We start from the raw sequence: 18,815 nt of genomic DNA on the forward strand, positions 1-18,815 counted from the left end.
TTGTAAACTGGGAACTTGTTAGCAAAACAAAAATGCAATTATACATCTAAATCATGTGCTTGCTCTTTTCAATAGTATTTAGGTTAGCACAGGCTACTCCTTAAGTATGCAAAAGGGTTTGGTTTGGTTTTTTAATTGTTAAATGGAACTTATGTGCAGAGAGACAGACTTTCTAGATCAGCTTTCTAGAAAGTGAAAATGAAGGCAGTTCAGTTTAAGAAAGCACTGCAAGTCTTGGGGGCAAGATGTAAGAGGTTGTTCATTAGTTGAGGTTGGTCTTACTTGTTGCTGTATAGTTCTTATGCACACATTCCGTATGCAAGGACTTTGGCTGAGTGCATTTTGAACAAATCATCATCAATCTGATGATTCATCTCAGGAACTGCATGCAGCACTTACATCTGTAATTGGGGTAATTGCAAACCTCTCATTCTTACAGATAGAAATTCTTCCTCTTATAATTCTAAAATCAGATCCCAGATCTTTTACTGTGGTAGCTGAGACCTACACTGACTTGTATTTATTTATCCATTCTTATTTGTGACATCATTAAAAGTAGCAGATGATTTGGTGACCTTTCCAACCTGTGTCTGACCTTCATGATTCACTTGTGTGGGTAATCTGCTATTGAAATTACTATTCTTCTATCTTTGACATTATTTAAACACTTGTTAAAATGGGGTGACACAGACTGCATTGTAAATGGGTAGCCACATTGTTGGGGACTATGTGTTTTTCTTTATCTTGTCAGAAAAGAGTATTCATGTTGGGGGGGAGCCTCTATCTTTTCTGAGGGATCTTGACCTTCATGGAGAGGAGGCGTTGGAGATTTTGCTCTGTCATAAATTGCCCAACTTTCTTCCTGTAGCAGAGTGTGTGTTTCTGAAATCTTTCTGGGGCTGCAGTGTACTGCAGCAGGTTCATTTCATTATTCCTTTGAAAGGAAGAGAGGCACACAGCTAGCTGTTTCTGTGCAGAAGAGGTCAATGTTTAATATGCTAATGTATCTACCCAATATTAGGCTGCAAAAATCCTTGGCTTTAATGTGTCTTTAATAGGAATAAAGTGGTTAGCTAATGATAAATTAAGGATTGTAAGTTTGGGGATTTTTTTTTTTTAATAAAAAATTAATGTAGGCAGGAATAATTTTTCTTACCAAGATAATTGTCATACTGGAGCATAGTAGCTAGAATTTGCAGTGGAAATTGCTCTAGGAATGCTTGCCTTACAATAATCAAAGAACCAAAATTCCAGTTTTTGCTTAGGCTTTTTGTAGCTGGACAGTAATGGGACAGTGGAGACTCCGTTTTACCTTTGTTGGCATAGAGCTATACGTCCCAAGGTACTGAACCCCTGGGTCTCACTGTTCACCAGAGAGCAAGAGATAGTTGTATGCACATAAGTCTGGTTGCCCAGAAATCTACAGATAAGAATTTGCTTGTGACCCTCTTCCTAATCTGTCACCTACTTTCAGCACTACTCTGGCTGGCAGAAGAATAGTGCTTGGGGATGCCTTGCACTGCTGCAGTGTCCTGCCAGTGGAACTTTGCAGATTTGGAGGTCCCAGGTTTGATTTCTATTAGAGTACCTGGTAAAAGTCTGTGTAAGTAGGGCCTAAGGTTAGCAATATTGTAGGGTTGTGTTGGCATCTGCATAACAGAGGGCAAAAGAGGACATAGTCAGGCTAAGGTAATACTCTTCAAATACAAAATACTTGTGGATTAAGGAGCCTTTATGGTAAATCTGTATTCTATAGCATTTCTTTATCTTCAGAACTCATTGCATCGGACTTTCTGGTATGGTTTAGCTCAGGCACAAGTTAAGGTTAAACAGAAAAATAATCTATAAATTTCTGGTCACTGTATCCCTATTCATACTTTCCAATATTTTTTTAATCTAAGTTTGCACATTTTTATATATGTTTTCATACCTGCCTGTACTGAGGGGTAGTTGGAAAAGGGGAGAGCGGGTCTCTACAGGAACTCATAAAAAGGGAAGTCATACAGCATCTGTAGAGAATCAGCAGTGTAAAGGCCTTGAGCAAGTCTAGATTTAAATTGCATCTCTCAATGATCAGGGAAAAGGCAGTCCTGTAAGTTTCTTTTGCACATTATCAAAGGGTTTTTGTTGCTCATAAAACCTTAAAGCATCTTTGTTGGCTTTAGGATATCCGCCTGTAACATTGACCTGAATAAATAGCTGCATTCTCAAAGCAATGAATGGAGTGAGGAAAAATGAAGAAAAAAAAAAATTTTGTTTGTTTGTTTGTTTGTAAGAGGGGATAAGGAAGGAAATAAACAGCAAAAAGGGGTGTTTAGGTAAGGCAAAATATTCTCCTTTTTTAATATATTTGACTTCTCAATTATTTATTTTCATCTCAAGTGGAAGGTACATCATACTGACAGTTGGGGGCCTGTTTTGAGGGACAGGAGGTGATAAGGAGAAAGAACGTCCTCAGCAAGCCGCAGCACTTACTAATGGCTATTTTTGCATCTGCTACCTGACTGTTCACCTCCCTCTGCAGCCAGCCTCTCAGACATCGCTGCCCTGGTCACAGCAAGGGAAAGCTCCCCTCCAGGCTGCCTGTCCCTCCCTTCCATTCAGGGCTAGACTGGCTGGAAGAGCCCCAGCCTCTGCAGGCCATGTAAACACCACTGAGACTGCTACCAGCCTGGTGTCCTGTCCTGGGCTTCGGCAGGTGGATCTTCTCAAGTCCTGTGTGTTTTCATCTGCTTCTCTCCACACCTCAAAATACTGCCTTTTTTTCTTTCTCATGTTTATTCTTAAACCCATCTCGATGAACCAGCTGGCTTCATAACTGTGTTGAATGAAGTCAGAAGGGCTGTGCAGTGGTCTGCCTGCCTTTGAGGGCTCTAGCTCTTGCCTCAGGCCTTACTGTTCTTCTGCCTGAAGAATATAAAGCATAATGCAAGTTGTTATGTATTATTAAACTTACATCTATAAATCACTGACCCATGGTAGCTGTTTATTACATATTCCATCTTCTGCTTTGATGCATTGTTGTTGTCACACTGAGGTGGGTAATGATGACTTGGCTTACTACTGTGGTAATGCACTTAAAGCTTAGAAATCTGTCACTGATGGCATTTCAACACAGGTGCTATAAACCAGAGATGACATTTTAAAGTATTTGCTGTCAAGCTGTTTGCCGTAAAATTCTTGTGTCTTCTCTTGCGGTTTTGTAAGGTTTAGGATACTACTGAATTGTTTGATGGACAAAGACAAATGGTTGTGTTTCAGGAACTCTGTGTTGCAGGACTTGCCATCACAAAAGTAGGCGGTGGTCCTCAATTTGTAATGCTGAACGTGACCTATAAGACACTTGTGCTCATTCCTAGCAAAGCACTGATACTGCATGCATTTCCACAGACCTGGCATTTCCACTCTTAAAGCACAGTGGAACACAGACTAATCGTCACAACTTACTATGTATTATATCTGTTGGTTTTCTTCTTTTTTTACAGCCCTTCTGTATGCAACCATTTTTGGTAATGTGACAACCATATTTCAGCAAATGTATGCTAATACAAACAGATATCATGAAATGCTGAACAGTGTCCGGGACTTTCTAAAACTCTACCAGGTCCCTAAAGGACTGAGTGAACGTGTGATGGATTACATTGTTTCCACCTGGTCAATGTCCAGAGGAATAGACACTGAAAAGGTAAGTAAATCAAATCGCAAGGGAAGAAGTCACATCCTGAAAATATTTCATTAAAATAAACAGGAGATACTTTCTTAGTAAAGAAGACAAATATTCTTTAAATAGTTCCAAGTAGTAGCTTCCCTTAATTTTAAACTTTCAAATACAGTATTCCAGTTATTCTGTCATACTGACATATGTTAGTGGTAAAAGTATGTATGTTTTGCTGGTGATACGTCATGAAGTAGTGTAAAAATGATGAGGGAAAGAGCTTGGTTTTCAGTAAATGAAGACGATAACTAAATAAAAAGTTGCAAGTTCTAGCAGAATCTCAGAATTTCTTCATATAAGATTTTTTTGGAAATATTTCTGTTGTGTGAGGTTGTTTGCAGCTCTGTGGGCTTGAATACAAAGTAAAATTCGTTTTGTCTTTGTGGAATTTGAATGTAGTATTCCATGTGTAGGTTGAAGGTATTAATGAAAACTGGAAGTCATTGGTGTAATAATAATGTATTGTTCGACATCTGCCATATGTGAGGCAAATGTTATCATCCTAATTCATTGCATTTACAAGTGAATTCCCACTGTGTCTTTTAAAATAACAAATGGTCAAAACAAATGTACAAAAGCAACTGCATGCCACTTTTATATTAGTTGCCAGTTTTTATGGAGGTAGATACTGGTTTTCTTCTGCTTGTAAATACATGTGATTTGTGGGGTGTTTCATTCAGGAGACCATACCAATGCTCTGGTGGCCAGCCTGCTGGTTGGTGGCTTAATTTAGTATTCTAAGCTGTAGGTGCTGCAGTTAAAAAGCAAACAATTTCATTTCTGTCTAGCTGTTAAAGCATCGTTACGAAAGAGTTGAACAGATGTGGCCTTGCACTGGGCTGTCTGGAGACCAGTGGGTACACAGGGTACTCTTTGCTTTACTAAATTGTCTTCAGCATATCTACTGTTTAGATCCCAGACCATGATTCTGGGTAGCACTGTCTGTCGTAGTAGCTTTCAGAAAGAAATGGTATTTTAGTGCTGGATAGTGCTGATTAGAAGCTGCTCGGCCTGTTTTCTCACAAAGTACCTTTGTGCAGGGTTAAGGGTTTGAGGTAGGTACATTTGGGGAAGGTGGAGAGACAATATCCGAGGATACATAGTATAATGAATGCCCGTGCTTTTATTCACCTCCTAGTACAAGCTCCTCTCATCATTTTAACAAAGCGACAAGAAAAAACTGCTATGTAATACATGTTTGTTTTAGCTTATCTTCAAAGTTCATTCTTGGCTTCCTCTGATAAGGAGAGAAATGCTTTAAGAATGCCTTTAGAGACAGCAGGATAACCAAACCAAGCACAACTCACTGTAGCCTTTGAGAATTATCTTAATAAACAAGGAAAAAAGTCTCCAATTATCAGGACATCAAAGAGCTTAATTTGGTGCTGTTTTCAATAACTGGTGTGTTCATAGCTGAACTGCCAGTAGGGATGACTGTAAAACCAAGAAATCAACTTTCATCTGCGTAGCAAAAGCTAGCAGATAGGAGACCGACTAATGGCTGTGCCAGCCCACAAACGCAGGTCTGAGCTGGTTTGATGCCTGTGTATATCTTCTGGGATGTCATGCAATGAATAAACATGTATTGCTCCTGTGACAGAACAGTGGTAGTTGTGCTGCTGTGTAATGCAGTGCAGCTTTCTACAGATGAGGCAGATATTTAAAGATGAACTTAGCACAGAATCAATCTTCTCACTATTTTGTAGGCCACAATTTTGTCAGTTCAGTGTTAACTTCAGGCATGCCAAAGAGTGAATAATCAGCTAAAAACAAAGTCTGTAAGTCTAGAAAATGCCAGTGTAACAAAATTTAACCAAGAGCTGCTGAAAGATTCTAAAATTAATCCATGAAGATATGTTTCTTACCTCCCATATAAATGAAAGTCTTCTGCCATTTTTCTGTTAACTCTCAAATGTCTTTAATCCCTTTAATTTTTGTGAAGTTTGGAGACAACTTCTTTAAATGGGGAATGGAAAATAAGTTAATTTCCTCTTAGACTGGGAAGCCAAGGGACTTTTGTATAAGAGCCTCATTTTAAATATTCCCTTGTCCATTTAGGTTTTCTTACTACTGCTTCTATTACAACAACTGTTTTTGTGCGTGATAGTCAAGTAACTGTGTCCTGATTTTGGCTGGGATAGAGTTAATTTTCTTCTTAGTAGCTGACATAGTGCTGTGGAGTGTGTGTGTGTGTGTGCAATTCCAGTAGCAAAGTTTGGCAAGCCATCTGCAAATACAGAACAGTTTGTTGCCAGAGTAAATGAGATAATTGCAAAGACAGCTATGGTCACTGCCTGTGTTCCATGCTGGTCTTGCTGGCCCAACCCATTTCTGTGAGCCTGGAAAACAGAACTGGCAGGTTTGGCTGCTGCTCCGTGTGGGGCAGCCAAGAGAGATCATCCATGAGTGCCCTACACTTCAGCACTATAGAAATATATCTCTTTCAGAAGTAATATCTGTAATAGCAGGTCTGCTTGGAGGTGGGCCAAAGATGATGATATTGGTGGTAGAATCCTTTGCCTTTGAAGTAGCAAGCATAATATCTGGAACCAGTGCCATGCACAGAGCTATGAGCTTGGTTCTCTGCTCAGATCTTGCACAGAGCCCCATTGTAAGGTATAGGCATACCCGCAGTGCTCCCTGTGTTACCTTTATGTTTTCCAGGAGTGTTTTCGTCAAAGCAGCCATCTCTTTCCATCCAGGAAAATGTGTGGGAGTAACTCTGAAGCTCACTCAGAGTGCACCTTAATTGGGTGGAATAGTTATTACTGAGAAAAAAAAAATATAATGAGGCAGACTTATACTATTCAGTGTTTTTCTCAAACAATATGTACTGAGATGTACTTCATCCCAGACTATCCTCCAAGGATTTTGTCATCCCAAAACTCTGTTCATGTTAGGTATTTCCAGTGTTTTTGCCAGGAACTTTTAATCTGTACATGCAGTAGTAATTCTGTATTCTTTCCACTTGGTCTGTATTATATCAAAAACCTTCAGAAATGGCCCTGACCAGTACCTGCTGTGCTAAGCATCGGTTTGTGTACCCTTAGGAGCACATATCATGAATTGCCATGAGGGCATTTGGAAGATCAAAAGTTGCCCAACACAGTATCATACCTTAAAGTCCCTTTCTTGTGTGAACAAAAAACTCTACTGTCAGTAACAGCCAAGAAAAGGGGTGAATTTGAATACCTGCAAATCTCAGTATTATGAGTTAATGAAACTTGCAATAACTGGGTGTTTTTTTGCTAAAGGGGTATGAGATTATACTTCTTTATACAAAATTATCCCACTTGGAGCATATAATTTGTGCAGGCTTTTCATGGAATATGCCTATCAAGAGTGATCCACCCTCCAGAAACAATCCTTCAGGAAGCTTTTCTACACCACATTCTGTACTGCTGTGTCCTCAGTTTTATTGTCTTAAAACCCTGAAGCTTTATCCTGATAATTCAATATCCAGCAGAGCCTGTTGCCGAGATGCAAGCATTATTTTCCTTTGGGTATTGTAAAGTAGCTTAAGTTAGTGTTGTGGCTTATGTGTATAGATAATATAAAAACAAATGTATGGACTGAAACTGGAAATTTTGTAATGAGGAAAGTAGTTCATAAACCCTGTGTAGTAGACTAGCAACAATAGGCATATATAAGCCGTGCATAGGAATTGATTGCCTAATTTCCTTCTCAGGTGTTACAGATATGCCCTAAGGACATGAGAGCAGATATCTGCGTGCATCTGAACCGCAAAGTTTTCAAGGAGCACCCAGCCTTCAGGCTGGCAAGTGATGGGTGTCTTCGAGCACTTGCCATGGAATTTCAGACAGTGCACTGTGCCCCGGGAGACCTGATCTACCACGCTGGCGAGAGCGTCGACAGCCTTTGCTTTGTGGTTTCAGGGTCTTTGGAAGTAATCCAGGATGATGAAGTTGTTGCTATATTAGGTGAGTTTCACAGCTGATAATATGCATTGTGCACAAATATAGATGTGTTGAGCATTTTTATAGCCTTTTCTACTCAAGCACTTATTCTTTTAAAAGCTTCAGTCAAATTAGCTTTACCGCAGCCTGGTGAGCTGTTTTATTGTCCTTCCTGTTCCACATAGGTAAATAGGAAGGGCAATCATCTCCTCTCCAGATTGCTTCAACCCTATTCCTTCTGGCCAATGGAAACTCTACTTGAGCATTGGGATCCTGGTCATTCCTGGGGTTGTCCCTGTCTTACCACATCTCTTTTCATCAGAAATTCCATTGAGGACTTCAAGAAAACTTTTTTTTAAAGTGCCTGGCTTCCCTGCCTCCCTCCCACCCCTAGTAATCCACTTTTGCTGAAAACTTTCCAATTAGATTTATTTAAGATCTCATGCTGAAATAATATTTATCTCTTTTAAAGTCAAAGTAATATAAAAATGTAGAGCTGATCTGTGTTAACTTGGAATGACAGCTTTAGGTTGGAGGCATTAAAAAAGAGCTGATTGTGGTGTGAACATTTTGAGGCAAAGCTAGGAGAAGAGAGTGTAATAATATCCAGTAGATGTACATGAATCATGGGGTGGATGGAGCATTGGGGAGGTGATACTTATCATTTGATACTGTCGGACCCTTTTGTGATAAGGTAAATTCTCATGGTGGCTTAATCCAGTACCTGCCACTCATAGCAGCCTGGAAAAAGAGAAGAAAACAGCTTGGTAATCTTACGCTTTCTGAACATGTACACCCAGCTCTTCAAAGAGGAATGTCTACTGAAAATGAGGGGGCTAATAAATATGCCAGCTTCAGTTTTTCTCTACTTCTAAACAGGATTTCATATATAGCATAAGGTGAGTGTAGTGTCCTGGGGAATCAAGTTCATAATATTTTCTGCCACGAAAGAAACTAAAAAGATGAAGAGTAAGGGGATAACTGATTCTCTTTTGTTCTGGAATCATCATATAGCTGTTCAGTGCAATATGATACTAGCAACTTCTGCTTTTCTAAGTTGTACATCAAGAATTTACTACCTTTTGCTGTGTTGAACTCTTGTGAATTAACATGGTTAATTCACAAATGTAGAACAAACTAAAGCCTCTCAGTTTGTGTCACCTCCTCCTGTGTCCATCACAAGAAGAAAACCTCGAAACATCTTGCTGCTTTATGTAATCAGTATAGGAAACGAGCACTGAAATAGAATTGTTAAAAACTTCCTTTAAAGATACCAATTTTCTCCTCATCTTTACCAATGACTTCCATGTTTTATCATAATACTTACTTTAGAAAACACACTGCCTAGATTCCTTGAGAAATCAGTGTTAAGGAAACCCAAACCCCTCATCTCTGCTGCTGCAGAGTGAAAGCTACACATAAATGAGCTGATCCTTTGGTATCTGAATGAATAGAAATAATTTGTTGTTGCTGTGCTCCTGGGAAAGTAACTGTTGACCCCCTTCCCTCTACACCTTTATTTTTTTGGAATATGCAGTCAATTCTCTGGCTTGCACTAAAGTTGTTGAGCTCTGTGGTTGTCTTTGTGAATATTGTAATCTGAGAGGAAAGTAAAATGAAGTGGAGTCTGTGATTCTGTGAGATTTCATTTTGGATGTGTATCAAATGAATACACATTTTTGTGTATTCATTTTCTGGACTAAGGAATCCCTTTCCTTCCACACACTGTATCTTCTTCCCCCAGGCTGTGAAGCCTTCTGCTGAAGATTTCTGTATCCTGATAAGAAATGATGTGGTTTATTAACTTTTTCACTCTTCTAAATCAGTTGGACTTCTCCCTCAGCATTGCATAACGTAACCACCATGTTACTGAAGGGTGCTGTGGGAGATTTCCTCCCTAAGTTCTTTGTACTGTCAGCTTTCTTATCTGTAGAAGAGCAATGATTTTTTTTTTTTTTTAATTTGATGTTCACCTAAACTTGTAAAGTTCTTGATAAAAATACACAGATAAAACATAGCACTTCAAGAACAAAAATAACATCTGCATTGTACAAGGAACGTGATTGTTGCTGATCGCTCAGCCAGAACAGCCTATGCTGTAAGTTTTGTTTACTAATCACAACTAAACATAGCTATGAACATCAGGCATGTAACAGCAAACCATGTGAGGAATTCTGTAGGGTAATTTTTGTTAACAGGTGTGTCGAAGAGATTGTAATTTTCTCTCAGACGTTCTTGAAATAAAAATAAAGAATAAGTGCATAAATTATTCAAGGTGAATTATTTGCTCACCTTTAGCTGTCACTTAATAAAGCAGCCTTCGCGATTTGCAGTGTAGCCTGTATCTTCCTTACGACAGAGAAATAAAAAGCATGTCTAAATTAGTCTGACTGCTGTACAGCATTACATAAACCAAAGGCAAACGGCACTTAATCCTTCAAGAATCCAATTCATATGAAACATTTTCAAGTTCTGAAATCATTCAGCCTTGCAGATTGGTATATAAAAATGCATTGTGCAGCCCTGGAATTTGGAGTGTATTGTGTGCAGTTGCATAATACCAGTCCAGATCAGTTTCATGTAATACCCAAGAGACAGGTACATTCTCAGTTCAGGCTTACGTTCTTTTAACAAAGCACTGACTTTGATTGACTTGGATTAATACAAGTACTGAGTTGAAAGAAATTGCACACAGGCCAGCAGTGAAAAACTACATTTTTTTGTGTCCCCTAGGATTGCCTTCCCTATTACTTTGACTTGGAGACAAACACAAAAATGAGTGAATTTAAGAAAAAAGTTCTTTGCAGTGTTTACAGTAAAAATTTAAAGAAAACGGATACATTTTGTATGAAGTTTGATCTGTTGGGATGAAAGAAGTGGTTTTGAATTCTATCCAAAATTTCTGCTGAAATAAGGAAATTACTGATGTGCATGCAACACAATCTTTGGATTTGATATGTCAAAGAAACAAAACCAAAAAAGTAGAAAATTATTTTTAAGCCAGGTATTTTATTTACTTGTGATTCATTCTAATACAAATGTGTGAGAAAAGTAAGACATAGCAAGAAAAGCCACTATACTGCTATGGTTTTCTATGTTCATGTGTAAGTATGAGAGTAGGATTATACAGAAGGGAAGATTAGCTAGTGGGAAGCTGCTTGGATGAAATACAATTCTGTTTTCTGTAGTTCACTGTTCTTCCCTTTACACCACTCTTACTGCGTAGGGTGAAGCGCTGATGTACACTTGGCACTTTGTGGAAGATAGAGACAAATCACATAGTCCCTGCCCTGAAGAGAACTGAGCAAAGCACAGGTCATGCAGGACTTCCATTAAGAGACTGTTTTCAACTTGTCTTTGCTTTTAACTTTTCTAAGCTTTCTAAGCTTAACTTTCCATTTGGGCTGATGCTGCTTTATCCATCTGAGACTCATATATCTCTTTGAACTACTCTTGCTTAAAAACTTACCCATTTATCCAAATGTGGTTAGAGAAAATGGGTTTTGTCACTGGTTGTCATCAGAACAATCAACCATTTATGTGCACTTCATTTAGCAGCTCTAGTTTCTCTGCTTCGGAGCAGACCTTTCAGGCTGAGCCACTTGCCATCTGAAAACCTGCCCTTATTGCAGGTCTTTGGAAAGTTAAAATTTACATACACTCAGGAGAGATTTGCTACATTTTAATTTAACAAATATCTTCTTAAAAGATTCCTCCTGAATTAAATTGTTCCAGGTAGGGCCCATAAGGTCTGGCTGCAGCTTGCTTTGAAATATGCAGGGCAAAAAGGATTATAGTAGAAGCATGAAATAAGCCTGAACAGCTAGTGGTTTCGTATTTTAGGGAAGCTTGAAGACCTAAACTGCCTTAAACTGCACTTTTTATATTTTTTTTTCATACTATGAAGGTATTAATTTCTTTATTGCAGTGTGAGAATGTGATTATTTGGAACTGTGGTAATCAAGAAGCTAATGTTAGAAGTCCAGCTGAGCAGATGATATGCCGCTGCTGGGGCTAACAGGGTACTTGGTCCTCCAGCCTTTTAGTCTGGACCTTTCTAATCTCTCCTCACTATTGCTAGAGGAAGGGCTAGAGTTCTTGCATTATGTCTCCAATTGTGTGTGCATGGATAATTTAATTAAAATTATAGAAAATAATGGCATAGTAGCAAAATTAACTTTTCATTGATATTTTCTAGAAATACACAGAAGGACTGGATAGGAGACCTTCTTGGAAAAGGATTTATAGTGTGTTAAAGTGTATGTATAAATATCTAAATGGCTGAGAACGATTTTTGATCTTAAATGAATTCTAAGTTAGATATGACTGATATAATTGTACTCCAAGACTGAACAGAAAATCCCTCTTCTCTAGGACATCTGAAGGAAGCAAGTGATTCTTGGACACTGGTTGATTCCAAGTCTTTCTGATTGAAATCAGGGTAATCTTTGAAATTTAGGAAAACATTCCAGTAAAAAGCTAGAGAGAAGAAGATGACCCTTGAAATTAGGGTGAAAGGCTTTTTTTTTTCTAGATAGCAGTGGGGAAAGATGCGTCTCATCTTACATTTTCAGACTTCTGCAAAATTTGTCAACTAATGGCTTCCAGAAGGCCGGATTGAGCAGCAGATCTTCACTTACGTGAATTGTTCAGCGTTGCTGAACTGATCTTGATGATCCCTGCAAGGGGGCCCTGTGTGTATGGATGGTAAGACTGAAGGTTATTCTTGCAGATTTCATTAGAGACTGGGAGCCTTTAAGCCTTTATTTAGCAATTAAAAACCAAAGCCTTAAAAAACACTGCAATCTTCAGAGCTGAGCAATGGATGAGAAAAATAACGTTTGCTAGAAGGTTTACTTAAAAAGAAAAATCAACACCCCTCTATCCCCCAGAACAGTTTATCTCAAAAGGAAAGAAGTTTTCCCAAGTGTTGTATCCCAGCTGTTCTGCGTTTATTATGTTCCTGCTATTCTTTTTTGAGCTAAAAACTTTCAAAAGAGTAAACTTTTTTATTTACTGTTGGTTTAGCAAAGAGTGTTAATCACAGAATCATAGAATATCCTGAGTTGGAAGCAACCCATGAGAATCCTTGAGTCCGGCTCCTGACTCCACAAAGGGGGCAGGTAAAATGAATGAGATAGGAAGGGAAATCAAGGGCGTAATTTATTGTGAGCAAGGAAGAGCATTTCCCTTCACAAGGACAGTCTGCTGTTGCTATACCTTTGCTGCTATCAATGCTGAAGAGAAATAACAGAATATAGATATGATAGAAGTATGAAAGCATGCAGTAACGAATGTCAAGAAGGGGAATTTATAGTCTAGATCTGGTTGCCGCCTTCACCATCAGGGGAAAGTGGAATATAACACTTTTTTTTTCCTTTTTTCTTTTTTTTTTTTTTTTCCTCAGTGGTGTGTGTGTGCAAAGGATGCACATATATTTACTTTTAAGATCACATGTGAGTTGAAGAAGCGAGAACTGGATGTCCCTGAAATACAGATCTTTTATCGTTATTTACAAAGCTATAACATTGACAAGATTAGAGACTGTGGTTTTAACATGATATTGTAGGAGGAGGGTTTGGTGTGCCATGTTTTGTTTCAGCAGGATATTAAATGCTCCATTTGCTTTGTGTGGAGAAATTCCTGCTGATTTAATTTGATCTAATTGCAGTCTTAAAGGAACGTTATAAGAATAATGGCTTGTTTTCTTTACAATTGCTTTAGCTTACTTGTTTAGCCATAAGCATTTCATTCAGATACAGACACAAGAGGTTTGATTCAGATTTTGGTGAGACAGATTTGCATCCAGATAGGACAGTGCAGACTGCAAGGGCAACTGCACCACAGAGATGGTTTATTTTAGAGGAGGGAAGACAGCAGTGGAGAAGTATCATCTGTCTTAGACCTTCTCAGTGGAAAAGCATTGCATCTTCCACGCAATGGTGTGAAGATTGCTTCTCAGCATACTTGAAGGTGTCGGATAAGTTAACTGTGCTGAGCCCTGGTTGCTATCTTTAGATTGTCCTCAGTACCTGAGCTAACTCAGGTTTCCCTGAAGTAAACTGCTTTGTGTGCAATCCCATTTTCAGAATTTAATTGTGTGTTTTGGGACCTGTTGTTTATTTAATGCAGAGTCTGAAAAAGTCCATTACTTCTCTACTTTTTTACACCAGAGTGTTACATTTAGGTACACCTCCCTGTGTTAAAAATGCCAAGCTGCTGTGTTCTTAGGCTCAAGAAGTGATTGCAGGATTATGGATGGTGTTAGAGTTTTCTTACTATTTTCAAAGATGGTATCTAACATCACAGCATAGTTTGTGCTATTGAATAAGATGGTAACGTGACCAGCAGTGCTTTGAAAAAGGAATGATTGAAATCAAAATCCAGCTGTATCAGTACCTCTGTTGTACTTTTCCTCTTTATAGTTCAAAGCTCTTTTTTTTTTCAGGTTGACATATATAGGCAAGTCGGACAAGTTGCATGTTTCTATGAAGTGATTCAGTGAACATCAGAACATCAACTGAAGGAACAATTTAAAAAGTTTGATTTCATCAATACGTGTCCAAGCACGCTATTAGCTAAAGTATTAGAAATGGAGATCCAGCTACACTTTTTAAAAAACAATGGCACAAAAATGTCTACATTAATACAAAATTTTAATTTCACAGTGGATGTAGGAGCAGCACTAAAATTTTATTGAGAAATATAGGTTTATTCCAAATAGCGTTTTTGGACAGAGAGTATTCCTTCTTTCTGTGCTCCAGACATCTAGAAAATGTAGTGTGGGTTGACATGAGACATTGCCTATTTTGAGCCAGACATCACTTGTTCTGTGTCTAACTTCTGGTAGAGCATTAAAAGTAGGAATCACCAAAGCCCCTGTCCATTGCTATCTTTAGATGGTCTAAGACTGTAAAGGGTATTGAAGAAACAGATTTATAAAAAACTTGATTAATGACTTGCTGAAATAACTGGGGAAGAGGGTGATTCCCTGCAAATAGAGGCCTCAGTAGTGAACTTCTTGGCACTTCAAATTAGTTGATGTTTTTTCCTATGGTTTCATGTTTTATCATTGTGAATTTATGCAGCTTTGCATAATGTGCTTTGAAGTAGTCTGACACCACCACGTGGAAAAAGTCCCCTTGAAAGATGGTAATGTCTGGCAGGCTACTGGCAGCACTGATCCGTGATGCACTGGCAGCTGAAACTGAGATGTGGTGGTGGTGAGGATCTCTGTTCCAGCATGTTCCTTGATATCTCAGGCAGTGTCAAGAAGGCTTGCCCATCACATCTATGTGTGTGTGTGATGAGGTAGAAATTATAATTCAACAAAGAAGTTGGATTTCTATAAAGGCCCTGATTTCTGGCAGGTGAACCACTGAATTAATTTTCATTTTTGTTTTGGGTAGGGTTTTGTTTCTCTCAGAATGTTTGGAGAAAGAAGAATAATTTTTTTTCACTGAAAAGCCAGGTTAAAAAACAATCCAAAACCTGAGTCTTCATGGAACACTTATTTCTCTTTGTTTTCTCCAAGTTTCAAATTAAGTTTTTTTTTCAGAGGAAGGTTTCTGAAACATTGTTAAATTATCCTCAAGAAGTTGCTAGAAATATTAAATAAAACGAAGTATGCTATAGCTATGAACTTTGTGAGGTTTTAAAAATATTTACTTTATATATTTCAGAAGGTAAAATATACTGTTTTAAACTCTTGTGAATCCTTTTTCTGAAATAAACAAATCAAATTTTGGAGCTTTAATGTAAGCTTCAAGCAATAGCTGTAACATAAAGCCCATTTCTAAGTCATAAGGGAAATAACTCTGAGGATATTGCAGTTTGAGCCTCTCATAGTTGTTTTTTTTGTTTTGATCAGAGAACTAGCATTGTCCATGAAATGACAGCACTGATTGAGCTGTGTTTTTCCTGTTACTTAACCAATGCAAATAAATCCAAATACATTTGTGACTCTAGTTATTTTAGCTGGCAGCTTCTGTGTCTTCTGAGTTTGTACAAACTGGCCAGATATTCGCAACATTTTTTTACAGTAACCATTTTAAAAAAAAAAGGAAATAAAGATATATGAATCAGATTCTGGCGAAGCCTTCTAGGTTTTTGTGAATAAGCCTGGTATGGCCCAGATGACATTTTAAAACTCATCTCAGTAAGTCAAGTAGTGAAATATAATCCATGCTTTATACAAAGAGACAAATAAACACATTAATAATGATAGTAATAATAATAGAATCTTAGCTGTAACTAATTCAACTAATTCATGTGATTGCTACTCATTCTGTGCTCTAAAATAAATGTTTTTATTTTGTCTGTACAGTATATGTGCTTCAAGAGAGAAAATTGATGCAGTTGTGTAGTAAACTGTCTGAAAATCATTGCCAAGCTGTGTTTTAAAACATGAACAGACACACTGTGTTTCTATTTGTGCACCAGGCAAATCACTGGAAGTGCAACTTCAGTTTATTATCACTGTAACACTTCTTTCGGTTTCTGTGGCACTGATACTCTGGCTTTTTTCCTTATCCTTTCCTTTGTCTTATGAGAGGAAAATAGTGATTAAAACCTCTTAGTAACAAAAAATGGTGTATTCTTTGCAGGGCAGTTGGTCATTCGCTTCTCATTAAGTGTCTCAGTTTGCACTTGAGAAATCTTAAGAAAATCCAAAGCAGCAAATCACTTCCATGCATCATCTCCTGCCAGCTGCACTGTGTTGGAGGACCAAACTACAGGCTATCCAGTGGCTGTCAAGTTGTGCAGTTTATCTGTGGGGTGGATACTGAATACTCTACCTTGATGCCAAATGGTAGATCTGTTTTTTTTCTGGCTGGCAGATATTTGTTGCTTTGAAACAATGCACCAAGAGGAAAAATTATTTTTGCTCTGGTGCCTCTGCTTCCCCTGAATCTTTATTCTCTCTGTAAAATGGGGAAATTTAATTGCATGCCTTACTCAGATAAGGAGGAGATGAGGAAAAGATTTTCAGTTGAAGCCAAGTAGACGTCATCACAGAGTTTGACCAGAGTCTGACATCACTGGCTTTGAACACTAGGGGTAAATACATTGTCCTTAGTGGGATGATGGTTGAATACAATTGTAGGACCCTGTGTCATGGACTAACTTCAGATCCTCTTGATTCTGTTCAAGTCTGTTGGGAGGGCAGGAGAAAATTCAGGCCAAGTTTGTTGTTTGTTTTTAAATTTCAGCAGCATTTTAACTGAGCAATCACTAGAATAGAGGCTGACACACAGAGAATCTGTGTTTGCCTTTACAGTGGTCGGGGTGTCTCACCGCTTGGAGGTAGGGAACAAATGCCAAGGACATAGGCCAGCGTGGGTGTTCCAGGGAGCTGTGCTGGGAAAGTCATTGTGCAGGTGCAGCAGCTGCTGTGGATCAGCATCACAGATAACAGTATTTGCTAACACCTGATTTCCAAGATAGGCTTAATGCTACATTGCTGCTGAGGTACCATCAAGCAGTGTTTGGTCATTCTAGCTTATCTTTGGATCTGCTGAGACTATGTTAGATCGCAGTTCTATAGTTCAAACATGCTGATGAAGACAGATCTGGAAGGGACCTGAGCTAGATTCTGGTGTTGGCTGCTGTAACAACTAATTACTATTGATTTGAGAATGATTTGAACATTAATATTTTTTCTCATGTACTGAAAATCCATGGATTCATGTGAATCCCATCAAAGTCCATGACTGACTTGGAAGACCTTCAGCATGTGAGTCCATAGCCTTATCTTCTCACACAGCAGCTATCACACCAAAACTGCACCATGACTCTCAGACACCCAGAACCCAAAAGTGAACTAAGTAGGGCATCAGTCAAAATATTCCACAGAGTCATAGTTTTTCAGAGTAAGGTGGAATATCTCCTGTCTGAGGGCTCTTCGTGTTTGTAGGAACAGAAGACTAAGGGTTGTTCTGGTAGGCACATCTAGGCAATACAGCTGTGATGTGTGAGCGTGGTTCTTTTCTTGTATAGAATCAGCAAAACACTTGGCTAAGTTGCAATAATCAGATCTTCATTACTGGTGCTGCTTTCTGGAGACAGACTAGATGTGGCTTGACCTGTTGTCTGACTCAGGCTGAATTTGCAACAGTAACAGAAATCCTCTTATTTAGAAGATGAATAGCAAATTTGATGTGGAGAAAAAATTAGTAAAGAATAAATATGGAAACAGAAGGTGCTGGTTTATAAAATAATTCTTCAGTGTTTAAATATATCAGGGTTTGGGGACTTGTTATTATAATTAAAACTAACAAGCAAACATAAAAACCAGAAAACTATTTGGCTTTCCAGTGTATACTGAGCTGATGGTGGAAGAGGTCCTCAGCCCCCAAATCCAGCAGGGAATATGAATGATTGATGGTAAAAGCTTAGATCATCCACTTTAAGTGTGAATGACAGATAGTGTTCCTGGCAAATGTCTGGAATTCAGCAAGCTGGGAATGAGAAATGCAAAGTACTGACAAACAAATGGCCATCTGCATTTCTCTAGCTTTTTAAATCATTCTTCAGAGGTGAGGTGAAATATATAAGGCCTGGAGTTACATGTAAAAGAGGCTTTTAATTCAGGTTCTCTAATGCAGCCATTAGACTTTGCCAACTACCTTCTGACACACTTAAAAGTCTCAGTTTACTCTTCTTGCTTTTCAGTTACAGATGTTTTTGATACAACACCTACTTAATCTGCTCTCCATCCCCCCGTCCCGTCCCCCCCCCCCTTTTTTTTCCTTTTTCCTGAGCGATGGACCTTACTTTATGGAGAACGTACAAACGAAGGGAGATGGTATGCAGTTCCGTATTCTGTGTAAGAGGACAGCCGTTCTAATCCAGTGTAGATACTCCTGGGTGGAATTTTAATTCCTGATTGCTGTAAAGATTTCCTACTGCTCCTTTCCCCCCCCCCCCTATTTTTCTTTGAATGTCAAACACAAGTTTTTTTAGAATCTGACAGTCTAGATTGTTACTTTTGGTATGCATCATTTAGAAAATGCACTTGACGAACAAAGCAGTGGGATGCTTGCACGTGTGCCTTTCTTTGCAAATCAGACTGTAATGTAGCATTGATTTTTTGACTAAGTCACTGGCTGTTAACTCGATTGACTTCAAGGAAATTGTTAATGATAGCAAACAGTACAACTTGTTTTTTAGCCTGATCTGTT

At 38.5% G+C, this 18,815-nt stretch overlaps 1 protein-coding gene across 1 annotated transcript in view; it reads left to right on the forward strand.

The window, feature by feature from the left end:
* KCNH1 (potassium voltage-gated channel subfamily H member 1) overlaps positions 1 to 18,815 on the forward strand; it is a 187,396-nt gene that overhangs the window by 86,074 nt on the left and 82,507 nt on the right. The window contains exons 8-9 of the mRNA XM_056357700.1: positions 3,486 to 3,685; positions 7,404 to 7,656. Coding sequence (XP_056213675.1) covers positions 3,486 to 3,685; positions 7,404 to 7,656 — 453 coding nt within the window. The remainder of the gene's footprint in view (positions 1 to 3,485; positions 3,686 to 7,403; positions 7,657 to 18,815) is intronic.

This window comes from Falco biarmicus, chromosome 12 (assembly GCF_023638135.1).
Source record: "Falco biarmicus isolate bFalBia1 chromosome 12, bFalBia1.pri, whole genome shotgun sequence".
Taxonomy (NCBI): domain Eukaryota; kingdom Metazoa; phylum Chordata; class Aves; order Falconiformes; family Falconidae; genus Falco; species Falco biarmicus.